Source organism: Piliocolobus tephrosceles, chromosome 13 (assembly GCF_002776525.5).
Source record: "Piliocolobus tephrosceles isolate RC106 chromosome 13, ASM277652v3, whole genome shotgun sequence".
Lineage (NCBI taxonomy): Eukaryota > Metazoa > Chordata > Mammalia > Primates > Cercopithecidae > Piliocolobus > Piliocolobus tephrosceles.
Window position 1 is genome coordinate 62,154,135 of NC_045446.1, and position 25,586 is coordinate 62,179,720.

At 47.2% G+C, this 25,586-nt stretch overlaps 3 protein-coding genes across 8 annotated transcripts in view; 1 reads left to right on the forward strand and 2 right to left on the reverse strand.

Moving 5' to 3' along the window:
- NUMA1 (nuclear mitotic apparatus protein 1) overlaps positions 1–2,437 on the reverse strand; it is an 81,596-nt gene extending 79,159 nt beyond the window's left edge. For 2 of the 3 annotated variants that reach the window (XM_023209543.2, XM_023209549.2), the window contains exon 1: positions 2,189–2,437. The gene's annotated coding sequence lies outside the window, so the exon portion shown is untranslated. Of the gene's footprint in view, positions 1–2,054 lie in introns of all 3 variants that reach the window. The other variant, XM_023209545.3, reaches the window with a different exon arrangement.
- A 74-nt stretch (positions 2,438–2,511) lies between these two features.
- Positions 2,512–17,937, forward strand: LOC111540901 (leucine-rich repeat-containing protein 51). 2 transcript variants are annotated; one of them, XM_023209559.3, is made up of 6 exons: positions 2,512–2,629; positions 10,246–10,434; positions 11,071–11,208; positions 15,917–16,122; positions 17,053–17,201; positions 17,484–17,937. In XM_023209559.3, exons 3-6 carry the CDS (start codon positions 11,127–11,129, stop codon positions 17,623–17,625), a joined length of 579 nt encoding a protein of 192 aa, XP_023065327.1. In that variant the 5' UTR covers positions 2,512–2,629; positions 10,246–10,434; positions 11,071–11,126; the 3' UTR covers positions 17,626–17,937. The 2 variants fall into 2 exon arrangements, with proteins under 2 accessions (XP_023065327.1, XP_031792528.1); XM_031936668.1 differs by having other exon boundaries at positions 10,246–11,208.
- Positions 7,045–25,538, reverse strand: LAMTOR1 (late endosomal/lysosomal adaptor, MAPK and MTOR activator 1). Of its 3 annotated transcripts, none has more exons than XM_023209565.1 (5): positions 25,335–25,528; positions 20,956–21,101; positions 20,626–20,703; positions 20,135–20,261; positions 7,045–8,006 (listed from the first exon to the last, which is right to left on the reverse strand). In XM_023209565.1, the coding sequence occupies exons 1-5, from the start codon at positions 25,374–25,376 to the stop codon at positions 7,956–7,958; spliced, it is 444 nt and encodes a 147-aa protein (XP_023065333.1). In that variant the 5' UTR covers positions 25,377–25,528; the 3' UTR covers positions 7,045–7,955. The 3 variants fall into 3 exon arrangements, with proteins under 3 accessions (XP_023065333.1, XP_023065334.1, XP_023065332.1); XM_023209566.1 differs by lacking the exon at positions 7,045–8,006 and adding an exon at positions 16,639–16,882; XM_023209564.1 differs by lacking the exon at positions 7,045–8,006 and adding an exon at positions 19,136–19,760 and having other exon boundaries at positions 25,335–25,538.
- Positions 25,539–25,586: the final 48 nt, after the last annotated feature.

Here is a 25,586-nt window from a genome sequence, read left to right on the forward strand (position 1 = left end):
ACAACACCTTTTGGTATGTTTAGTGTACACTGGGTAAGAGGCTGAATTAAATGACCACACCATATATTAGGTTAATGCAAAAGTAACTGCGGTTTTTGCCATTACTTTCAACAGCAAACAACTGCAATTACTTTTGCACCAACCTAATATCTTCTGATCATAGTTTTATCAATTAAACACAGCTGTCCAAACAGCCGCTGATCAGCTCTGTTCAGCCACCCGAGCAGCGCTATGCCCTCATCCTAACAGTTCTAGAATTCAGTTTTATTTCAAGGCATTCTTCCCACTTCCATATTCCACATGTAAAAAAGAATTCTATGTTTCTTAATTAGCTTTCAGGTAAGATCTTTAAGCTTTTGGAATGTACAGCTTTTCGCTTTGAACTAAAAGCTTAGACATTACAATTAGTCATCCCTTGCTTGAACTTAGGCTAAGAAAATAGTACTTTTGAAGCTTTCACAAAGAAGTATGTGGTTCTTCCTCTAAAGAAGAAAATATCACACAGAAAGAGGGAGAGAAGAAACACACACCCATCTGTGCTGACAGAAAGCACCTTACATGATCCTCATGTTCGCCCCAGATTCCCATCTATTCACAGCAGTAAAGAGAGGCCCAACTCCCTCACCATTAAAGCTTTAAAGACCAGACAACCCAGAAGTTTGGAAACACAGAACCAGGCAACAGATACTAGAGAGAGGGAACTATGTATTAAAGCAAGAAACTATCATCACGTTTTCAAGAAGGAGTGCCATTCCAGAGAAGACAGCTTAATACTGAGGTTCAAATGCCACTAAATGAAAACGGGAAAGCGAAGTTCCAGTGCCCTTTCAGCCCAAGAAATTATTCCAAAGCATACATTTATTCCCATTACATGTAGCAAATCCTGCCTGGCCATTAGGATGCAGTGACGAAAAAGTCTCTCATTATCTAGAAAGGCAGACAAACTCGCATAGACTCTTAAAATACCAGATGACAGGCCGGGCGTGGTGGCTCACGCCTGTAATTCAAGCACTTTGGGAGGCCGAGGCGGGCGGACCACAACGTCAGGAATTCAAGACCAGCCTGGCCAAGACGGTGAAATCCCGTCTCTACTAACAATACAAAAATTGGTCGGGCGTGGTGGCGGGCGCCTGTAATCCCAGCTACTTGGGAGGCTAAGGCAGGGAATTGCTTGAACCCGGGAGGCACAGCTTGCAGTGAGCCGAGATCGTGCCACTGCACTCCAGCCTGGGCGACAGGGTGAGACTCCGTCTCAAAAAACAAAACAAAACAAAACAAAAAAAACTAACAGATGACCAGCGCTAACTCAGAGGTAAGCAAAAGAGAGTACCCATGGGCGGCAGCATTAACCCAGTGGGCTCCCGCCCACCCACAATCTTCACACAGTCACCCCACTTATAGTCATAAATTTGTACTCTCCAAGGTGCGTGTATGAAACATGTTATCTGTGAGAGTCTGTGGATGAAAAAACAAACAAAAACAAACAAAAAAATTATTAAAAAAAAAAAAAAAAGACATACCTGTTTTGACCAGGACAACCACCCCAGGAAGTAGGTAAGGCAGGTAAGGTCACCGTTTACATATATGAAAAGTGAGGCTCAAAATACACTGACCAGTCTAAGACAACGCACGCCCCCACACAGCACCTTCCCCGTCCCCATTTATGCCCAACCCGCAAAACCCCAAGTAGAGCCAACCTCGCACTGCCTACGTAAACCAGGCCAAGCTAAACATTACAAACCTCAGGCTCCCCATCTTTAAAGTATAACAGGTGGTTAGAAGATTAAAAAGATAAACATTTGGCAGGTCATTGTGGACGGTGTAGCTCAGAAAATGCTGACTACTGCACTACCATAATTACTGCCATTGTTACCGATAAAAGACGAAGGCTTTCCAAGACCCGACCCTTCGCTTACAAGCCTTTCAGGAACTTGCCCTACTCCCGACTCCCGTCACCTTCAGACTTAATTCCACAGACACGCCCCCAAACAGACCCTCCCCTTTAAGGCACCCCCGGCTCCTCCCCCTCAGGCGCCTCTCCTCACAAACCTTACCCCGCTAGATTCTGCCCTTTCGGACTCGGTTGAGGAGGCCTTATGCTCGCACCGGCCTCTCCAGCACCCCTTTTAGGCCTGGCACCCCTGCGGGTGCCCAGGCCGCACGCCAAACGCGGGCCCACGCCGGTTACCTGGCTGCGCGCTCGCGCTCTGCCTCGCTACTCACCCGAATCGTACCTAGTCGTGGGCTAGCGCCAGCGTTGTGAACGCACAATTAGTTTAAACTATGGCCCCGCCCCCTCGCGCGGCCCTCTGATTGGCCTCTGTCGGCCGTTGACTTACGCGGGGCACGCTTAAGGACCCGGGAAAAGGAAGTTTGAGGGCCACTGGGAAAGAGAAGGGGTATCACCGCTTCCGGACCCCGGCCTGGACTTGAAGGCAAAGAGAACCACAAATCCCAGCGTCACCCGCGGCCTTAGAGCCCCGCCCATGACAAACTACAGGTCCCGGTAAGCACCGCGTCAGTTTTTATGGCGCCTGCCGGGTCGTGGTGACGAAAGCAGTTGCCATGGAGTTGCCCTGAGTAACCGTGAGGCAGTGGCACGCCAAGACTGGCGAGGAAGCGACTGCGGGTGAGTCGGGCGGGAAAACAGGAAACCTGGTCTAGGGGACAAGAGATCTATGGAGAAGGGAGGGGCACTCACAGAATGACTAAGAACCTCCCTGCTCGGGTATCTGAGATTTCCCCAACCGACCCTCATCACCTTTCACAGTGAACAAGACACAACACTCACATGGGACAAACTGGGCAAGGGGAACAGACGGACGGAAAGGCGTTGAGATATATATCCATACAGATTTGGGGATGCTTAAGAACCTCCCCCAGGGCCAGGAGCGGTGGCTCACGCTTGTAATCAACACTTTGGGAGACAAAGGCAGGCGGATGGCTTAAGGCCAGGAGTTCGAGACCAGCCTGAGAAACATGGCGAACCCTGTCTCTACCAAAAATACAAAAAAATTAGCCGGGCTTGGTGGCGCGCTCCAGTGGCCCCACTTACTAGGGGGCTGAGGTGGGAGGATCGCTTGAGCCCAGAGATTGAAGCTGCAGTGAGTTGCAGTGATCATGCAACTACACTCCAGCGTGGGCTACAGAGCGATATCCCCATCTCAAAACAAAACGAAACAAAACAAAACGAAACAAAAGAAAACAACGAACCCCGCCCCCAACGCAAACATAAGGCTCCCAAAATCGGATGCTTCAAGTTCCAGGCATAACGTGGGAGATTAGAAACGCCCTCAGAAATGAGGTTTTCCTCTGAGGAACTGAGACCTCCTTCCAAGACATGTGGTTAGCATTAGATAGAGTAAATCGCAGTCCCTACCCTAATTCTGGAGATGTAGGAAACTTCCTGGGGCGTGAAGTGCTTCTTTCCTTCCTCTTCCAAGCAGTAAAACCCCTTCTCAACCTGTCCCCATATTCCCTTTTCTCCCCACACCTTCTCCATGGTCCGCTATTCAAAGCTCTACAGTTAGAACTTCATTCTTTTTAGTCCTCACGACAGATCTATTACATTTAGTAACCTACCCAATGCTTTCACAGTCTGTCTTTTGATACTCTTTTTTTTTTTTTTTTTTTTTTGAGACGGAGTCTTGCTCTGTCGCCCAGGCTGGAGTGCAGTGGCCAGATCTCAGCTCACTGCAAGCTCCGCCTCCCAGGTTTACGCCATTCTCCTGCCTCAGCCTCCCGAGTAGCTGGGACTACAGGCGCCTGCCACTTCGCCCGGCTAGTTTTTTGTATTTTTTAAGTAGAGACGGGGTTTCACCGTGTTAGCCAGGATGGTCTCGATCTCCTGACCTCGTGATCCGCCCGTCTCGGCCTCCCAAAGTGCTGGGATTACAGGCTTGAGCCACCGCGCCCGGCCCTGTCTTTTGATACTCCTAACAGCTCTGTGAATCAAAGATATTTATCTTCATTTCACAGATTGGAAAACTGAAACCTAGAGAAAAGGGACTTGCCCAAGGCCACACACCAAATTAGTGACAGAGCTAGAACTAGACTCCAGTTCTCCAACTTCCAGCTAAGTCTCTTTAGCTTCAGCCTACTGCCTCTATAGCTGAAGGACTTGTCCCAAGGAACAAGTTAAACTGCCCCAGGGAAAAGGAACCTGTATGACCTACTTTGGATTATTTACACTTCCGCTGGAATGAATTTCAGATCCTCCCCTGAAAGTTTTAATGGGGAAAAGGAACTAGAGAGACTAAGACAATGAGACTTGAACATTTTTAACTAAACAGGAAACAGAAGGGCTAACACAGCACCCATGTCTGAAGTGACCACCATGATTAGCTGGTTTCTAGCTGGTGGCTAGCTAGCCCCGATTGGTCTACTTACTACCTTAAAGTTCTCCCAGGTTTGGGCCTCTGCCTCTTGCTACTGCACTCTATATTCTCTTCTTGGGTACCCCTCCACACCCACAACTTCATTTTCCACCTGTATGCAAATGTACACAAGTGTGTATCTCTAGTCCAGCCCTCATCTCTAAGCTCCAGATCTATGTAGCCAATTGCCTCTTCAACATCTCCTTTAGGATACCTCAAAGGCAACCCAAACTCTACATTTCTGAAATTGAAACCAATCTCTGTGTATCCCAACCCTTTCCTCCAAGTCTGGATCTCTTCCAGTGCTCCTACCTTTATCCACAATATACACAAGCCCAAAACCCAAGAGTTAATACCTCTTCCATTTACTTAATACCTCTTCCATTTCCCATCTATCATTAAGTCTTATCAGCTTTACTTCCTGAATATCTTTTATATAGGTCCTGCCATATTTGCATACTGCAACCAGAGTAATCCTTCAAAATGCAAAGCTGATAATTGTTCACTCTCCACCCCACCCCCAATTTTCTTTTTTGTTTTTTCAAGGCAGAGTTTCACTCTTGTTGCCCAGGCTGGAGTGCAATGGCGCAATCTTGGCTCACAGCAACCTCCACCTCCCGGTTTCAAGTGATTCTCTTGTCTCAGCCTCCCAAGTAGCTGGGATTACAGGCATGCGCCACCACATCCGACTAATTTTGTGTTTTTAGTAGAGATGGGGTTTCTTCATGTTGGTCAGGCTGGTCTCGAACTCCCAACCTCAGGTCATCTGCCCACCTTGGCCTCCCAAAGTGCTGAGATTACAGGCGTGAGCCACCACGCCCAGCCAACCCCCATTTAATATTAATACTTTGTGGTTTCCTATTGCTCCCCTCTCTCCAGCCTCCAGTCTAACCATACATATTCCTCCTCCTCTCCCCTTCAGTTATATAACCTTTAAGGTCTTCAAAATTTCCAAGTACCCTTCCACCATAGAACCTTTGCATATAGCAGTCACATCTGCCTGGAATGCTCATTCCACAGCACCCCCTACCCCATAAGTTAATTTGTACTTATCCTTTGGATTTCTCTCAGTCACTTCTTCAGGAATGTCTTCCTGCAGACTGTTCAGACCAGGTCAGATCCCTCAATTACAGCAACCTCATGTCCCTCTCCTTTGTAGTGTTATTTAGTTGCAATTTTTAATGTGTTTGTTAAGCACCTACTACTTGCCAGCACTATGAGATACAACTGTAAGAAAAATATGGTTTCTGCCCTGGTGGTGTTTATGGACATACAGATAGTAAGCAGATAATTATAGTGTTATGAGTGCTACCATGGCAATCATAGCACTGTAATTACAGATTTTAGGATAAAGGTAGACTTCTCAGAAAAGTTGAAACCTGATCTGAGCCCTGAAGTAAGAATTAGCAAAGCAAAAGGAGGAAAGAAAAACTATATTCCAAGCAGACAGAGCTGGAAGGAGACACTGTTCCACTTAGAGGCCCAGCGGCAGCTCTGAGGTACTTACGGTGAGTAACTACATGTAACTACATTTGGCTGGACTGCAGAATTGGAGTTGAAATGGTAGTAGAGGCGGGTAAACAGAAGCCAGGTTGAATCTTGGGCCTCCTTTTGGCACCTGGGAATTTAACCTCCCAGAATACATTAGATTATGTGGCAGATTTTTTTTTTTTCTTTTCTTTTTTCTTTTGACAGAGTCTTGCTCTGTTGCCCAGACTGGAGTGCAGTGGCACAGTCATAGCTCACTGCAGCCTCGAACTCCTGGGCTTGAGCCATACTCCTACCTGAGCCTCCCAAGTAGCTGGGACTACAGGTGTGAGCTGCCATGACTGGCTAAATACGTGGCAGATTTTTCATAGCAGTCTTTGATTTTTTTTCTACCATCAGTCCATCATCAGAAACTCTCAGGCCAGGCTGTTGAATCTCCTATCAGATTTATGTGATTATTCCTCAAAGCTTCCTGTGTTATGTTGCAACTTGCCTGAGAGAGGTCAGGAATAGGCTAGCAACAATCAAATTACAAACTTTAGTAATTTCCCAAAACTGAAAACAGTTTTCTGTCAACTTGGGATTGGTTAAATAAAGTTAAATTAAGTGAATAACATTAAAGTACGATACATAATATAAAATACTTTGCAACTATTAAAAAGGCTAATAATCTGCAACAATTTGAAAATTTAAAAATAGGTTTATAAAAGAATATTGTTTATTTAAAAACATACATAATCTAGGCCGGGCACAGTGGCTCACACCTGTAATCCCAGCACTTCAGGAGGCCAAGGTAAGTAAATAGCTTGAGCCCAGGAGTTTGAGACCAGCCTAAGCAATATGGCAAAACCGTGTCTCTACAAAAAAAAATACAAAAATTAGCAGGGTGTGGTGATGTGTGCCTGTAGTCCCAGCTACTCAGGAGGCTGAGGTGGTGGGATTGCCTCAGCCCAGGAGGCAGAGGTTGCAGTGAGCTGAAGTGGCACCACTGCACTCCAGCCTGCGCAACAGAGTGAGACCTTGTCTCAAAAAAAAAAAAAAAAAAAAAAAAAAAGAAAGAAAGAAAGAAAAAAGAAAACCATGCACATGCGTGTATGTAGAAAACCTTATTAGCTATACATTCTAGGAGGTTATATTCCCAAACTGTTAATGGAGATTCAAACTTTGAGTTCCTATTTGATGTTCTTCTCCATGTCATTTCACTTTATTCATCTATCATATTAGCTTTTACAATTAAAAAACAAAACAGTTAAAGATACTGTCAATTTGGAAATGAGAAATTCCAGTTCCGAAACAAGGCAGGTATTCCCCTAACCGTGTCATTCCTCAAGTCAGTCAGTCTGGACAGATGAAGGTGCTGGCATCTGATTATCTCCTGGTCATAAGTCAGAATAGCAGATGGGAAAGACTGACTCCAAAAACACAGCCACAGGATTAAGCATGGCAGCATCAAGGCTTTGTCAGTTCTCTCCAGCAGTCAAGCTCTCTATGTGATACCTTGAAGATTCCATTAATTCCTTCATTTCTTCTTTCATTTTTCCATGGTCCATCCATTTTCATTTGTCCATCAAACCTTTAGTGAATATGCATTTTTTTTTTTTTTTGCCAGGCTCAATGTGGGGTAATGATGAGAAGGGAGAAAGAAGTCTGAGTCTTGTCCCTGTCCTCAAGCTTATAGGGAGTAAACAAAGTTGGTTATAATGAAATTAACAAAGAATACAACTGCTTCCATTTATTGAGCACCTGATGCCAGATGTACAATAGTTCTAAAAGTAGGGTTTGTCTCCATTTCACAGATGAGTAAACAGGCTGAAATAAAATTTTGTTCAAAGTACAGTGGGGGCATGCAGAAGTTAGCTATTGCTGTGTAACAAACCATCCCAAAACACAGTGGCTTAAGATAATAAACATTTATTATTGCTTCTAAGTCTTAGAGTCAGCTGGATGGTTCTTCTGGTTTGGCTGGGCTTACTCATGTGTTGGCAGTCATCCGTGGGTTGGGTGACTCTCCTGATCTTGACTGGGAGTAGGCTGACTGTGGGTTAGTCTAGGATGGCTTCAGCTGGAATCACTGGCTCCTTCGCATGTCTCTCACCTACACATCTCATAACCCTTCAGCAGATCAGTCATGTTCTCATGGCACTGGCAGAGACCAAGAAGGCAGGCCTCCTTTAAAGCTTCGGTTTGTTTCATGTTTATCGACATCCCACTGGCTAAAACAAGTCACATGTCTGGGCCCAGCATCAGAGTGAGATGGGACTATAATGTTATAGGCAAAAAGGGATGGATACAGGGGAGACCATGAATAGGGATCATCAAAACAATCAGCCTAACACAGGACACATTAATCAATTTTATCTGGAAAAGAAAGGCTTTATAGAAGAGGGTACACTAGAACTGAGTGTTGAAACATGAGAGAGTATTCACTAAGTGGGCAGCTGTTACTTGGAACTGGATGCAAGCTGGTTTGCCACAATCAATAGAAACTCAGCAGGTCTTTCTGTGCTCATGACAGAGTTCTATTATTTGTATCTTGGCTTCATTTCTTCTGGTCAGGCACAGAGCAGCAAGCACTCAACAAATGTTTGCTGAATTGAACTGAATATCTTACTGTGAACAAGGTGTGGACTGAAACAGCTGAACCTGGGAGCCAATTGTTAGAACAGCTTAGCATCAACTCTTCTGAAACAGAAATCCTCAGAATTGGCAGTTTCTCATTCATTCATCCCACAAACATTTTCTGAGTGCCTGTTGTAAACCTGGTTCTATGTTGGATAATGAATAAGACGCGATACTAACTCACAGCCTGGGCTACAGCTTAAATGCAGAAGGCTAAAAATTTAACCAGCTTCTTGGGGCTCCATTTGTAATACTAATTCAGAAAATGCAACAGGAGCTGGTGCTACACAAAATCAGAAGTCTTTAGGAACTGCACTGGGGTTCTCTGATAGTCAAGAAAACTAACAGTAAAAATCTGCCCTTAAGTATTTTAAGTTAAAATCCATGTTCAGTGGTGCATAACTCTGGGGTGCCAACCCAGTATTTACTTTGAGAAAAGTATCCAATCTTGTTCAAAGGTATCAAATCTGTTGTAGGTGCTGAAGTGGGATGGGCTTCTGTATAAGCTAGGTTCCTCTAGTTCTATAGTACACAGCAGGTTCCTCCATTTTTACAAAAGAATAATGTGTTCTTTGTTGTCTGCCTGTAGATTTAATATCTAAAAGATTCAAGTCTCCCTAATTGACAATCCATGCCCATGGGACCAGTTCATAACAGAAGCTGTGAAGTGACTCAAGCTGGCACTTCCCCAAAGCTCAGTTGGGACTGCTATTTTTTCAGAACAAGACATTCATTTTCCTCTAAACCTACTGAACTCTATCCATGTATATGTTAAATTGCCAAAAAAAGAATTTACTTGAACTGTATTAAGCTTCAGCTGAATTATAAGATATCAGGTTCTTGGTTTTTAACAGAAATTCTTTCTTTTTTTTCTTTTCTTCTTCTTCTTTTTTTTTTTTTTTTCTGAGACAGGGTCTTGCTCTGTCACCTAGGCTGGAGTGCAGTGGCACAATTGTAGCTCACTGCAACCTCCAACTCCTAGGCTCAAGCAATCCAACTGCCTCAGCCTCCCGAGTAAGAAATTCCATTTTAAGGTTGTTTGCCAATTTCATTGTCTCTGCAAACTATTTTATCCTTTGAATCCAATGATGAGAACTGCAATCCCAAGGTTTCTCTTTTTGCTTTGGCTGCCAGGAATTTCAGAGCTAAATGTAGGCTTAGATTCTTAAAGTGCCTGGCACATCTCTCTCTTCCTGTCATCTAGTTTCTGATCTTTCTCTTCCATTTTTAACTTTCTAATCTGCACTGTCCAGTATAGTAGCCACTAGTCATGTACATTTGACAGGTAGGCTGGTCCAAATTGGGATGTGCTGTAAGTGTAAAATATCTCAGAAGGTTTTAATATTGATTACATATTGAATGATTTTTTGATATACTGGGTAAAATAAAGTTATTAAAATTAATTTTACTTCATTTTACTTATTTTGGTTACTAGAAAATTTTAAATTATATATGTGGCTTGCATTTGTGACATTATATTTCTAGTGGACAGCACTATTCTGCAAATCATCTGTTTTATGACTGTATTATTGTAAACCTGAAATCCTTTTGGAAAGCAGATGAAGTAATACAAATAATAATACAAAGGTAGCAGCAGTGGATGGAATGAGAAAGGGGAGGTCGACTGGGACAAGTTCTTGTCCTTATCTTGTCAATTTGTCTTTTGCTTGTGTGATTCACACACAAACCCCTTGTTAAAGTATGTTGTCAGCTCTCTTTATCCCAGGTGAGTAGTATTCTCATGGTTCTCTCTTGTCTCCAGAAAAACCTCAGCTTTACTTTAGCTAACAAATTGGAAACCATCTGATAAGACAATTCACACCACATTGCAAGTGACTGATAAGAACATAGTGTTCATCCCGCTCAGGGAGTATTTCCATTTTAACCAGAAACAATCCCTGAACCCACAGGAATGAATCCCTAACAGTGGAGTTTCAGGCATCAGTGACAGGTGAGAGGTAGACTCTGGTTTTGTGTGTGTGTATGTTTATATGTGTATGATGTGTATGCCTACATTCAGGACAGGGCTGAAAGTAGGGTCTTTGGATGGAAAGGTAATGGAGCTGACACCAAAGCCAAGCGGAGAAGGTGGCAAATCCCCAGCTGGGCCAGACTGAGAGGGGCAGTCAGACACCAATCAGATGTGGTGCAGGCCCTCAGGGATTTGTTAAGCAATAGAATAGCCCAGTTGATGTCACCAGAGGGTGGGTATCAAGACAGTCTCCATGGTAGCTACTGTAGAGTAACAGAAAGGGTCTCAGACTCAGGAGATTATGACTGCAGTCTACAACTGACTCATTGGCTTAACTCCAGGCAAGTCCTTTTACCCCTTGGGTTTCAATTTCTTCATCTGGCATTTTCCAGACAAAGAAATGGGTGTTACAACTCTCAAATGAGTTCTAAGAGATGTGAAGGTGCTCTGAGAAGTAGAAAGTGCTCTATACATGCAAGGAATAGTGATTCATATCTTAAAATGGAAATACAGCCAGGCAGGCCTAGAGTAGTAGAGGACATAAAGCAGGGATGGAAGACTAGGGGGAAACCTGAAGGCCAGTGTACTTGAAACGCCTTTCTCTGTCCTCCCCAGGCTGAACCCGGACTCCCAGGGCACCTGCTTTCACCTGATGAATGATGGCCTGAACTATGAACAAACGGGACTATATGAACACTTCGGTACAGGAGCCCCCTCTTGACTACTCCTTCAGAAGCATCCACGTCATTCAAGGTCAGCCCGCAGAGCACAGCACTCCACTCACTAAGGCAGCAGGCCCAGTGTGGTCCCTAGGGAGAAACCATACTCTTCTACTTAAAAGCCTAAAGAGAGTCTTCCTATATGCTTGCAGATGTGTTGCTACTGTCTTTTGGAGGGTAGGGGAGAGTGAGAGGTTTTTTTTTTGTCTTTTTGTTTGTTTTGTTTTTGCCCCTGACACAGCCCCAGGAGATCCTAAGAACATGTGCCCCTGTTTGTTTTTTTTAAGGAGCAAATCTGAAAGGAAACGGGGCTATCACAGTAGTTGATCATCTTTAAAAGAAGCCAGGCTACAGCAGGAAAGTCAAGTGGAAGAAAACTGGGAAGCCAGTCTACCGGCCAATAGTTTTATTCTCCTGTTTTTACCTGAAGAGAGGAGGAAAACACAGGCTCCTATGGAGTCCCAGCAAGTAGGCAAAACCCTTCTCCTCTGTCTGCAGACACAAGCCTATTCTGACTGGCCAAACATGAGGGGTCTTATCAACAAACTGGCATATTTCCAGTTTAAATACTTACTGACAAATTTCTTATACTCATTCCAGCCATATCCAAGTTTATTCCATCATCATCTACACTTACTGCAGATTCCAACACTGCCCACACTCGCTACCATTTTGCCATTCAATGTCTTTGTAAATGGGTAGCTAGTCCCTTCAGGAGGGAACACAGGGAGGCTCTCAGCCATGTCATATTCCCAATGAGTTATCCGATCTTCCTAGGGAAGTTCCGCCATCCCTGGCTTTTGTTATCGCTCTTTCATTAAAGCATCAGTCCATCTGTCCTCACAGAATATATGTTAACATCCACTGTCTTAGAACTATTATTTGGCTTTAGTCTTCTGTCAGGCAATTGGTAGCCACCACCTTTAAGCTCGGGAAGCTGGCAAATAGCACCAGTCTTAGCTTGGGTTTAGGGTCTACTTGCGTTATCATCAGCCACAGTGGTAACTCATATTTGTTCTCTCACGAGCACACAGCCACCTACTGTGATCTTTATTGTGCACTGCATCACTTCTGATGTAGTCCATGTTTCACAAGCGGTTTTAGCTGCAATAGTAACTATCTCTAAGACGGGTGAAATGACAGAGGTGGGAGGGAAGTATACCTTCTACCTATCATGGGAATTTCTAACTCTGATGGAGGAGGTGTAGCTCTGCCCTCTATGGAGTCCCCAGAATTGAGAGAGAGACAAGCAGTACCAAGGGTAACTCTACATCACAAAACGTAATTGGTACAGATGCCCCATCCTTCTTTCGACCATTCAGTATTTACTGAGCACTTACTATTAAACATTTATATATGTGTGTGTGTGTGTGTGTCATATGTATATGCCAGGTATTGTGCTCCTTGCTAGATGTGTGAGAGGCACATCAAAGGCCCAAAAGGTCAGAGTCCCTTCAGATTCCCCAGAGCTTCTGAAAAACTTATTTACAGCTGGGGTTAAGGGATACAATAGAGTCTGGGGGTACTTGGCACACTATTTGCTGAATGAATATATATTACAGAATATGAAATGGTAGTGCCTTTGGAAGGCATCTAATCTGTGCTCCCACCAACCCAGATCCTCTAACTTTTCAGAAACCTAGAGTGTTAAGGAAGTCTCCCACCATATATACACCTACCAACCCCTTCCAGTTTGTAGTTGAGGGATGACACAGAGAAGTTCTATCAAACTAATTTGTATTCTGACAGATGGAAACAGCTACATGGCAGCCTTTCAGGGAAAGGAAAACAGGAACATAGTTTCCTAGATCTTCCTGGAGCTAAATGCGCCCCAGTTCTCAAAGCACTGATATTTGTGGTCCAGCTTCCAGACCTGCTTTGGCCTACTCTGAACAAGGAACTTTATAGATTCTTAGGCAGTATAGGGCGTTGGTGGAATCTGAGAGGAGCAGCAACCTGTGGCAGCCTGGATATACCACTCCATCCCTGATAAGAGCAGCTCCAGCCAGCATCAAGTTTTAGGCAACTCCTAAAGTCCCACTAGTGATTCCCTCTGAGCTTGGCCTCCAGCCCATGCTTGGTGGCATTCCCCAAGCTGCTACCTTATCACATGGGGCACTAGTTCATGTGGGGTTATTTTGACCTTAATTTTGATTTATCTGTGTCATTCTGTTTCAGGGTTTTCAGGAGGTGTGGGGAGGGAGGCAGGATTAGGAATTCATGAGCTGGGGTACACCGGTCTAGTACCCTCCTGCAACCTCAGGCCCCAACTGCGGGTCCTGCTCACTCTAGGACTAAGGCAGAGAGCCATCTGGTGGATGCTGCCTGACCTGCAGCTGAGGAGGCGGCGAGGTGGGCGTGGAAGGGCAAAGGGTGTCCTTCCAGTAGAGAGCAGAAAAGAGAGTGAAGAAAACTGGCTAGCTTCGGCAAATACTAAATACTTCCTTCCCCAGAGGTGAACTAGGGAACCAAAGGCTTAGCAGCAATGGGAAAAATACAGTTACCTCAGCCAGACCTGGCATCTGGTTCTGACTCTATGACTTTGAACTTGGGCAAGGCCCATCCTCTTTCTGGACCTCATTTTGAAAAAGTGGGAGTGAGGGTTTGGGGTGTTCCATACACCTGAGTTTTAACATAATCCTATTCCCTATTCTCTCTCCTCCTCAGCCAAACTTTCTGAGGATGTTGTTTATGCTAACTGCTCATATCCATTCACTTTTTTTTTGGTAGAGACGGGGTTTCGTGATGTTGCCCAGGCTGGTCTCAAACGTCTAGGCTCAAGCAAACCTCCTCCCTTGGCCTCCCAAAGTGCTGGGATTACAGGCATGAACCCAGCCTCCATTCACTCTTGAACTCACTCACTTCAATCTGGCTTCTGCCCCCAGACCCTTGCCATTCCACTGAAGCAGCCAAGGTTACCAGGGACTTCTAAGTTGCCAAAACTACTTTTTAGTCCTTACCTCCCTGGAACTTACTACTATAAACTATTTACTCCCTGAACATCTTTAAAGTGTCCTCTCCTGGTTTTCTCTGATTATTTAACTTCTCTAATGGATTCTTCTTCCTCTCTGACCTTCCTCCCTACCCTCACTCTCCATGAGGAATCTCATGTCTTTCCCTAACTTGTATGCCTTCTTTGCTAACGATTCTCAAGTCTGTGTCTCCTGAGCTTCCGACCTTCATCTCCAACTACCTACTTGGCTTCTCCACCTTTTTGTACAGGAACCTCGAACACACCAAAGCTAAGCCTGAACTCTTCACCTTCCCAATGCTGTTTCTTCTTCCTGTAATTCCTTACTAGTTAATACAACCGGCCACCACCCTTTAATATTCTTCTACCTTTACATCCAGTCAACCAAATTATGTTGATTGTAGGTCTGTCCCTCTCATGTCTTGCTTGGATGACTCAAACAGCCAAATTGGTCATTCGGTCCAACTCACTCCCTAAAATCCATATTCCACACTGACACTTCAGAGTGATCTTTCTGAAATAAAAGATTTGAATCATTTGCTTTAAACACTCTGGTGCCGGCCGGGCGCGGTGGCTCAAGCCTGTAATCCCAGCACTTTGGGAGGCCGAGATGGGCGGATCACGAGGTCAGGAGATCGAGACCATCCTGGCTAACACGGTGAAACCCCATCTCTACTAAAAATACAAAAAAAAAACTAGCCGGGCGAGGTGGCGGGCGCCTGTAGTCCCAGCTACTCCGGAGGCTGAGGCAGGAGAATGGCGTAAAAACCCGGGAGGCGGAGCTTGCAGTGAGCTGAGATCCGGCCACTGCACTCCAGCCCGGGCGACAGAGCAAGACTCCGTCTCAAAAAAAAAAAAAAAAAAAAAAAAAAACACTCTGGTGCCTTCCCATTACCTACAGGGTAAAGCCCAAGATCCTTAGCCTGGCATTCGAGACTTTTGACTAGATTCCTGCCTCTTCTTTTCCTCTTTGTCCCCCTTGTGCAGTGCGTGCGAGCACTTGTGCAGGCACACAAACCTGCCCCAGACTCCCCGGCTGTCCTGTACCTCTATACCTTTCTTCATGCTGTTCCCTGCCTTTTTACCCTTCTTTGCCTGAAAAACATCTCCCAATCCACTGAGATTCAGCTCAGGCTTTACCTGCCCTGGGAAACTTCCCTGAGCTCCCATACTGGGTCAATAGCCTCTCTTCTGTGCTGCTACGAAACGACTATTATATAGCACTTATCACATCATATTGCCAGTTTGCTCCCATCTTGCCCGTATAAGCACAAATGTCTGCTCTCTGCCCTATTATTCATACAAAGTCTGCAACAGACTGTCTCTCATTTTGTTTATCACTGTATATCCAGTACCTGGCATACTGCAGGTACTCAACATTAATGGAAAGAGGGAGGATATCAGAGTGTATTCCACTGAAGTGAATTCTATAGGCTTTACTAGTGGTTAATTCAGGATTTTGTGTTATCATCTACTCGGCTCAAGCCCAACAATTCTCGTTCTTAGTATTCCTCAACCTGACACTGGTTTAGTATACAAAAGACCCAGTGGTACAGTGGACATGAGAAGTCCATGTAACCTGAAAAGCCAAGAGTTTGAGATAGAAGTCTCTGGCCCTTAATCTAAACTTACTGATTGCTGGAAGCTATGGGACAGGGTTGCACTAGACTCAGCTACAGCTTGGATGGCTAATCTTTCCAGCTCTGTCCCTTCTCACCCCCTCAAGCCAGAAAAGCAAAGATGATACCCAAGTCTCACTTTGTCCCCACAGACCTGGTAAATGAGGAGCCAAGGACAGGACTACGACCACTGAAGCGTTCAAAGTCAGGGAAGTCACTGACCCAGTCCCTGTGGCTGAATAACAATGTTCTCAATGATCTGAGAGACTTCAACCAGGTGGCTTCACAGCTGTTGGAGCACCCAGAGAACCTGGCCTGGATCGACTTGTCGTTTAATGACCTGACTTCCATTGACCCTGTGAGTTCCTAACACTAGGAATCCAGTCGGGGGAGCCTGAAGCCACTTTGTTCAGCCCCCAACCTCTCCACTCCTACGTGTTATCAAGGAAGTAGTGAGGCAGCATGGTGCAGTCCAAAGCACAAGGCTAGGGGGACAGACAGATGTAGGTTCAAATCCTGGGTTTGCCTCTTACTGACGTTGAGCAAGCTATCTAACCTCTCAAAACTGCAGCCTCCTTGTCTGAAAAATGAGGATAATATGCCAGTATCATAAAGGTTTTATGAGGATTGAACGAAAGTACATGAAAACCAACAAACAACTGGTACATCAGAGGCTGAGGTAAAATTGTAACTGTCACTGGGCACCCACTGTGTCCTGTGCTGGGTTCTCCTGTGGAAGAGGTAGTCAATAAAAGTACAGCACTTACTTTCTGTGAACTCAGATTCAAGTTTTAAGAAATAAAGTTTGGCCTTTTCTGGTCCAAGATCCCTAAGAGGGGAAAGGAGCTGGAGCATGACTTGGAAACTATTCCCCTGGTGTGGTGATCTCAATTTAATCAGTATTTTAAAAGCTTCTTATGTGCCTAGCACGATACTCTGTCTTCCCGTTGCTTGCTGTGATAGAATCGTAGATCACCAAAGCTGGAAAGGTCTTCAGTGAAGGGGCAACTAAGGCTGAGAGACAGGCAGGAGAGGCAAGTCACTGGCAGTGCTGGTACCCAGGCCCATACTCCTGACCCTCAGATCACAGCTCCTTTTCAGTGTGATGCCCTGTATGTCTTAAAAGGTAAATAAAAGTAGGTTAGAGTCATACAGTATGGCTGTGGAGGGTTGGAGTGGAGGGCAGGTTGTTCCCCACATTCTTTCTTCTCTGCCCACGAATCAGCCCTAAGCAGAGATTAAGGGTCCTGTCCTGTCTAGCCTGGCTTTTGGTTTCCTTCCCCAACAGGTCCTAACAACTTTCTTCAACCTGAGTGTCCTCTATCTTCATGGCAACAGCATCCAGCACCTGGGGGAGGTGAATAAGCTGGCTGTCCTTCCTCGGCTCCGGAGCCTGACACTGCATGGGAACCCCATGGAGGAAGAGAAAGGGTATAGGTAAGTGCCCTGCCCCTTGGAGGTAGGGTCTAGCTGGGCTCCCCTAAGGGAAAGGAGGAGGAGAAACAAGAAATCTAAGACCATTCTTCTGCCATGCTTAGACCTGGGAAGTGGGTAGCCGACCTCTAAGCATTCCTTGCTCTCAGTCAGGATAAACTTAACCTTCCCCAAACTAAGCTCAAGTCCCTCCATTCCTTGCAGTCTGGAAAGACAACAGCAACTGGTGGAGGGGGAAGGGGATTTTGGTGGGGGGTCTGGCCCCCAGCCTGAGTCTCCCCACAGGCAATATGTGCTGTGCACCCTGCCCCATATCACCACGTTCGACTTCAGTGGGGTCACCAAAGCAGACCGCACCACAGCTGAAGTCTGGAAACGCATGAACATCAAGCCCAAGAAGGCCCGGATCAAGCAGAATACACTTTGAGGCTCCCACGACCCTAGTAGTCCTAAAGGCCTGAGAATAGACAGCATGGTTTGACAATAAATGATTTGAGCTGTTGAGCAGATGAGAAGTCACTTACACCTTGTAGAGATGTTCTCTAACTCATGCAACTGCAAGTAGCTCTAGCCTTTTCTTTTTTTTTTTTTTGAGACAGTCTCACACTGTTGCACAGGCTGGAGTGCAGTGGCACGATCTTGGCTCACAGGAACCTCTGCCTCCCAGGTTCAAGAGATTCTCCTGCCTCAGCCTCTCCAGTAGCTGTGATTATTGGTGCACACCACCATGACCGGCTAATTTTTTTAATTTTTTAATTTTTTATTTTTTGAAACAGTTTCACTCTTGTCGCCCAGGCTGGAGTGCAGTGGTGCGATCTCAGCTCGCTGCAACCTCCGCCTCCCAGGTTCAAGCAATTCTCCCACCTCAGCCTCCTGAGTAGCTGGGATTACAGGCGCCTGCTACCACACCCAGCTAATTTTTTATATTTTGGTGGAGACAAGATTTCACCATGTTGGCCAGGCTTGTCTCGAACTCCTGACCTCAGGTGATCCACCCACTTCAGCCTCTCAAAGTGCTGGGATTACAAGTGTAAGCCACCACCCCGGCCTTTTTTAATATTTTTAGTAGAGATGGTGTTTTGCCATATTGGCCAGGCTGGTCTCAAACTCCTGACTTCAGGTGATCCGCCCACCTCAGCTTCCCAAAGTGCTACAATTACAGGTATAAGCCACTATACCTGGCCAGCTCTAGTCTTATTTTGCTGAAAAAGGGAGGCAGTTGAGGGAAAGGCCTGCTGGTCTGGGACTGGAGACCTGGGTTTACCACATAGCCTTGGGAAATTTATCTAACTTTCTGGGCCCCTTTGTACTTTTCAGCTTAGAGATTTGGGGGTTAAAGTAGATCAGTAATTTCCAAACTCTTCAGAGTACCAGGGTCTGTAGAGATGCCTCACAGGCCTCCATGACAGGCCAAGAAGATGGGCTATGATCTCTGAAACCAGCCTCCACTTCAATCAGATCAAAGTAATTCCATTCTATGTTTTATATGCTGGGATTCTGCTTAGGATTTCATTTGATAAAAAGAATCTTCTGCTTAAAAACATTTGCTTGCTGACTCCGTATTAGATATTCCCAGAAGAGTCTGGTCTGCTTTCACTCTCCACCCCCCGACCCGCGGTGTCTCCCTTCACCCCCAGGGGCTGTTGGTAATTCCACTGAGTCTGAGGCAGGGCCCCCAAGAATCAAAGCTGCCTCAGATTCAGGTCTGTTCAGCTTTGACAGTGTTCCCATCATCACTGGACAAGGGACAAGAACAGTCTCATCCAATCTGAGGTTAGCCCAAGCCAGGTCTCAGCTAAGAGCTGACACCCTAAACCCTTATCTCTTGGATTCATCTTCAGTGCCTCTGGAAGATGTCCCCTTCCCCCCATCTTACTCTCATAGACCTGAGTCGTCAAAAGTAGAATGGATAGGACAGAGGGGCCAGAACCAGCACATGGATGAATATACTTCCTTTATCGAGGGTGACAAACCAAAACAAAAAAAAAGACTAAACATGTAAAAACCCAGGGTTCTAGAAATACAAACTGAATTCATTCAAATTCAAGCTCATCCAGACCCTGGTCACAAACCCTTGTGAGGTGCCTGTGAGCACCAAGTCAGGGAGAGGGGGCAGGAGTGACTTTGAGGCCAAGAGAGAGGGTGGGAAGGGGATCTCCCTAGGTGCCCTGGTGATCACCCCCCACCCAAACTGGTATCTCCACATTCTCAATGACTATGACGACATACCAGGCTCTGTCCTTTTGGCCCCCACCCCATCCCTGGCCAGAGCTTCAAAGGCCAGTCCCAAAAGGTTCTACCCTCACTTGCTCAGGCTTCTAGCCTTCCTCTTTTCCTCCTTCTTCACATTTTTCTCTGTGATTAGTAGCAGGTTAGGGTACTGTATAAGCCGCAGTGAGGCTGGGGGCCAAGGGGGTGGGGTAGAGATGGGATGAAGAGAGGAGAAGAGCTGTCCAAGGACCCCTCTCTTCATGGGATCCCAAACTGTACAACCAGCTCCTCTTTTGCGTCCACACGGATCTGAGAAAGTGCACTGTAGGCATATGCAGCTATCCTGGAGACCTAAGACAGAGAGGGGCCGGGGAGGAGCGGAACAGAGACAGGTGAGGAGGCCGATCAGGAAAAAGAGGGAGGGGAGATAAGATGGTGATGAAGGAGAAGGACAGAATGATGGGGAACAGGAAGGCAGAGAGAAAGACAGGGATGGGAGAGACAGAAGGAAAAGAACAAAGGGGAGTGAAACAATAAAGGTTGCGGGAAGGAGATAGGAAAGACATAAGTTAAAAGAACGAGGTGAGAGGGAACTGGGGCCCACAAGGCTACCAGGCTCCCTAACTCCATCTTCCCTACCTCCTCTGAGGCAGAGTGGGTGAACCCTCTGCCATACCCTGGGCAGTGTGGGAAGGGTGGGCAGGGGCAGGCAAGGGGTGTCTCACCTGCTGCAAATCAGAGAATGGGATGGGCTCACTGGCCAGCACTTGGTGAGGCTGGCTGGTAAGAGACGGCAGCGGTGGCAGCTTCTTCCAATGGGTCAGGCTGCTGCTCAGCACAGCCAAGCGGGTGCTGACCAAGAGAGAGGGGGTGGGGGTAGGCAGTTAAGCCACAGTCTGCCCTGCCCAGCCCAAGTAAGCCTCATCCCCTCAGGCCAGAGAAGCAGGGTGCCGAGGCGGGTATCTGGGAGGGAAGGTCTCAGCTCATCACAGACTCACTCTAGGCCCACCTCCCTTGGCCTCAACGCCCTCGAGAGTGTCACAGGGCAAACAGGGCTGACATGAATATTTACTGAAGCACCCAAGTGATCTGTGGTCAGTCTCCAGGGCTGCACCAAATGAGAAGCTTGGACTAGGGGCCAGGCTCCGAAGCTGGAACAATGATGGAGGGTAGGAGCCCAAGTAGCCGGAGGGACCCACACTGGCCAGTTGCTCACCTGTACTGCCTGGCACGGTCCATGTACTCATGCTGCTCCATGCCCTGTGAGTCTGCAGCAGATACATCAATGATGTTGCTTTGGGGAGAAGAGACAGAGATGACATGACAGGTGCTTTTGAGGAGGACAAACAGGACTCAGTGCCAGGTACCAACTCCAGGGCTATCTGACACCAGTTTCCCTCCTGCCTACTGGAGCAGGGCTGGACATGGAGGCACCTCTCTCCAGTGACCTTGTCCCATCCCCCATGTCCTGAGCCTTGCTCCTTCTATCCTAGCCTTTAATATGGATAGAGGAGCTCTGACCCAGGCCTGGTCCTCTGACATTTACCTGGCTGTCTTGGCAAGGATGGAAGAGAGTAGGGCCTGCTCATCAGTGCGAGCGGAAGGCAGGCTGTGGTAGTTGGGCTCGGCTCCATTGAGAGCTTTGGTAGGGGGGCTGCTAGGGTCCAGCAGCAGCTTCCGCTCCTCTCGGTCCTAGAAGTGGTCATGGGAGAGAAGTCAGCCCCAGGACCCTTAGATCCTGCCTTTCATGGGTGCTACCCTCAGCCCAGCTCTGACCTTAAACACCAAAAATATTTCTATAAGGAATATCCAAAGTGCCCAGCTTTATGGAATGCCAGATAAGACTCAGTTCCTGCCTATCCTTGGGAGCTCAGCTGAGTTGGTGTTCTAGGATAAACGAGAGTGGAGCCAGGCAGTCCTAGAGGCCCTGAAAAAATGGACAGAGAAACAAAGCAGATAGTCAGCAACAGCCCTGGAGCTTGAAAAACATTCTAGGACCTGGCAGAGAAAGGATACTAGAGGCTGGAAGACAGAGGAGCTGAGACATAGCAAAGCAATGGGAGCTAAAGGGGAAACCAGTGCAAGTCAGGAGCCCAAGAACAGCCCTCCTCATCCCCCAGGACCAGGCCCTCCCCAGCAAAGCTGTTTCCTTCCAAGATGGAAGCCCTGGCAAGTCCAGACAAAGCCCTAGGCCCCAAGGGAAAGCAAGCCCAACCTCTCCATGGCCATTTCTCAAATTATGTCAGGGCAGGAATCCCAGCCCAGCTCTGGGTCACACAGTACAAGTGTGTTCCCTTCTTGAAGGCAGGTCCCTAGGAAGGTGTTCACCCTCCTGTGCTCTGGTGCTCTTTTTCTATGTGACTCCCAGAATCAAACTGAGTGTAAAAGGTGTATCCTGATCTGAGCAGTAGAGCTGTACCCGTGTGTGGTGATTCACACTGGGAATCCCAACACCTTGGGAGCCCAAAGCAGGAGGACTGCTTGAGTCCACGAGTTTGAGAACAGCCTGGGCAACAAAGCAAGACCTTGTCTCTACAAAAAAAAAACTAGCTGGACTTGGTAGTGTGAGCCCTGCAGTCCCAGCTACTTGGGAGGCTGAAGTGCGAGGACTGTATGAACCCAGGGTTTGACGCTGCAGTGAGCTAGGATTGTGCCACTGAACTCCAGCCTGGGCAAGAAAGCAAGACCCCATCTCAAAACAAACAACAATGGAGCTATTCCCGCCCTTGCTAAACCATCTGAGTAGCCCGTGTAAATTTTCAGCAGCCCTGTTACTGCTGGCCTATGCTGATAATCACAACCCCTGAACTAACGTAAGACCAAACCAAGCTTCCTCACTGGTTTGGTCTTACTACTTGTCCTGTTTCAGTCCCCTGTTCTATCTACTGTAATATTTCTGGATTTGACCCTGCCTTGAGTCCATCAGCTGCAAATCCTTGATTGCTGTATCAGTGGTAAATTGGAAAAACAGACCTGCTGGGTATCTATCCAACCCATAAAGAGCAAAAGTGCCCTGGACAAAGCCAAGGATGGACCCAGGGTGACATCCTGGCTAATGTTGACTCACCAACCTTCAGTGCCAGACCCCTCAATGCTCCCCTCCAGGCCTGTCTCAGTTCCTCAGTCTTTCCTGCTGCAGGCTCCAGCTCCCCTGCCCACAACTCCACAACTCTCCTTGTAGAGGGCTACTTCCTCCTGCCCTGCTTAGGGAGGCCCAGCCTTTTCACCTTACTCTTCTTTCTCAAGCCTAGGTTGTCCAAGTGTCCTCAGGCAATTTGATCTAGTTCCCAGCAGCAAGAGACAGAAGCTGTGGGCTTTGCCCCATCACCTCTATAAACTCCCAGACACCCTTCCTCCCTAAAACACAGGCTCAGTATTAAAGAGCTAAAAAGGGCCGGGCGCGGTGGCTCAAGCCTGTAATCCCAGCACTTTGGGAGGCCGAGACGGGCGGATCACGAGGTCAGGAGATCGAGACCATCCTGGCTAACACGGTGAAACTCCGCCTCTACTAAAAAAAAAAACTAGCCGGGCGAGGTGGCGGGCGCTTGTGGTCCCAGCTGCTCGGGAGGCTGAGGCAGGAGAATGGTGTGAACCCGGGAGGCGGGGCTTGCAGTGAGCTGAGATCTGGCCACTGCACTCCAGCCTGGGCGACAGAGCAAGACTCCGTCTCAAAAAAAAAAAAAAAAAAGAGCTAAAAAGACAAAATGTTTGCCAAAGATAAAACTATGTATTTCTAAGGAAAGCTGGCTCCATAATGAGGCCCAAGTTAGCTTCCTATGTGTCTGTCCTTCTCCCAGCTCCACTTCAGACAGATCTTCCTGCAGGATAGGGTAGTCTCTTCCCTATCAGGGGTTCTTCAAGAAGAAGGTTGGCTGATCACTTCTCAGCCTTCAGCTAAGATCAAGGGAGGAACAAGGTTGTTTTCTTGAAACCTAGACTTAAAGAAGAGGCCATGCTACCTACCCCCTTCAGAGTAGACAAATATCACCCCACTCCCGAAGTGCGAGTGGAGCATGGGTTAGGTTTGTCACATCAAGGTTTGTCTCTGCGTCAGTGTAACCCAAGAAGCAGGGTTTCACTGTCTACCTTAGCATAGACATAGCAGCCTGCCCATGACTGGCCACCTGGTCTAGGGGCATAGATGAGACTGCCTGGCCCCGGCCCCATGGATAAAGTACATGGCTTGGCATCAGAACACCTGGGCATTAGCACTTCTCAGCTTGGTCAAATCACTTAGCTTCTCTGAACTTCTTCCTCACCTTTAAATAGACATAACCCACACGAACATGACAGATGTCTGGCAAGGGTCAAATTAGATAACTATCAAGGCCCTTTGTAAACTGTAATGTGTTGTACATTTTTTATTGTGATAAACAGACAGAGATGAGAGTGGGAGAGAAGCCTGCCCAAGAACTGAAAGGGACTGTGGGAGGTGGATGGTTATGGCTCTTGCTACATAAGGCCTCAAATCACCCAGCAGTGATTAAACACCATCTCTGGGTGTTAGGAACAGAAAGGAGAGCCCACCAAGGAGAAGGTAGAGATTCAAGAGAGCAGCAGGCCCAGCTCTCCCTTCCAAGTAGAAGCTGGTATCCTTTCTCATAAGGCATTAATCCTTCTTGACTCATTCCCTGCAAGAGTCCACATTATGCTTTAAGGGACAATTTCCCACTAGGCCACAGCTCTCCCAGTAGGCAGGGTTATTGTCTCTTTCTCAAAAAGGTGGAGGTGAAGTGAGAGGTATTAGGCATGACACATGCCTAACACCGAGCAAAGGAAATATGTGTTCATTGGGTGTATGGAGAATTGAGAACCAGAAGCCACCCTTGCTTCCCATACAAATGACATTTTTCTAGGCTTAAGCCCTTAATCCAAAATACATTCACTGAAGAAATAACTACTTCCCAAGTACCAGTGATACAATCTATTTTTGTGACCATCTCCCCTATTAGACTGTGAGCTGCTTGAAACCTTTCTACTTTCTCAGGTCTACTGTATGTTCAAATGTAGAATCCAGGGTTAGAGACGATCAAAAAAGGAGAGTGGACAGCAACTTGAGACTTCATCCTTGAATGTCAGGCCAGGCAGGGCAGGGATTAGAATATGGAGAGAAGTGAGAATGCACTAAGAGGAAGAGGGAGAATTTAAAACTGTAGAGGTCTCCCCAGCCTAAGCCTTTCGACAGAGGGATCAGATCTACAGCCAAATTCTCAGAACAGGCATGTCTCCAGCTAAAGGAACCCTCAGGCCCCAGGCAGACTGCACTGAGGCAAGCCAAACTCAGAACCAAATGAACTTCCCGCTCCATTTCTCGTTTCCCACAATCTAGTCAAAGCTAAACCCTCTTTGTTGCTTCCCAATTTCCCACATGTCCCGATGTCCTCACTGTATCCATTAAATACTTCATTGGCCAACTCAAAGGCCACCAACTTCCAGAATCGTCCTCTGGCCCTAGACTAGCAGCGACCTTCCTTCTGCAACCCCAGGGAATAAGACGATACACGAATTCCTGATTCATCTCAGGACAGCCTAACTCAGGGCCTCAGCTTACCCACTCCTACAATGGATTCGCAAAGCCCACTAATACAGAGAAGACACAGGAAGCTGGGAAGGGAGTGTTTCCCGGGGACCTAGACTGAGGATCCTTGAATCTGGAAAGTTTTGAAGGTAGGAGCAAACGGAAGTGGTGGGAGCGAGCCGGACAGGCGGCTGCCTGCACACCCCGAGGCGGGGACCGTGTAGAAAGCTGGGGCTTTAACAGGGGTAGGAGTCCGACTTGGCGTCTCCTGTGTAATCTGTCCCCTCCAGGCCTCCTTATTCAGTGAGCCCTGCAGTCCGGCTGCCCGTTCTCCGCAGATTTCTTTCTGGGCCCCATGCCCCAGGGTCTTAGCCCTCATTCCCGAGCCCCGCCTGCCGCGGCCGCACCTGGTCCGAGTCCTCGTTCTCGCTGCTGTAGCAGCACCCCATGGCCGGGGTCAGGCCGGGCGCTCAGGCCGCGCCGAGGAGGGACGGCGTCCGTCAGGAGCCCTTCCGGTCACATGACCTGCAACTGCCTCCCGCAGGCAACCACCCGCCCCCACCCCCCCCATCCCTTCTCCCGGAGCCGCTGGGCGGTCTCATCAATACCCCGGCTTCCGGTCCCGCCCGCTAGCGCGTGATCGTTGTCAACCAATGGGA

Bases quoted from the DNA above. Each gene is read 5' to 3' on its own strand.
- LOC111540901 (XM_031936668.1), top strand. From the start codon at position 11,127: ATGAACAAACGGGACTATATGAACACTTCGGTACAGGAGCCCCCTCTT. The intron at 11,209-15,916 runs GTCAGCCCGCAG...TTGTCCCCACAG, and splicing joins AAGCATCCACGTCATTCAAG to ACCTGGTAAATGAGGAGCCA. The intron at 16,123-17,052 runs GTGAGTTCCTAA...CTTCCCCAACAG, and splicing joins ACCTGACTTCCATTGACCCT to GTCCTAACAACTTTCTTCAA.
- LAMTOR1 (XM_023209564.1), bottom strand. From the start codon at position 25,376: ATGGGGTGCTGCTACAGCAGCGAGAACGAGGACTCGGACCAG. The intron at 20,704-20,955 runs GTAAATGTCAGA...TTCTCCCCAAAG, and splicing joins ATCCTTGCCAAGACAGCCAG to CAACATCATTGATGTATCTG. The intron at 19,761-20,134 runs GTGAGACACCCC...TCTCTGTCTTAG, and splicing joins CATTCTCTGATTTGCAGCAG to GTCTCCAGGATAGCTGCATA.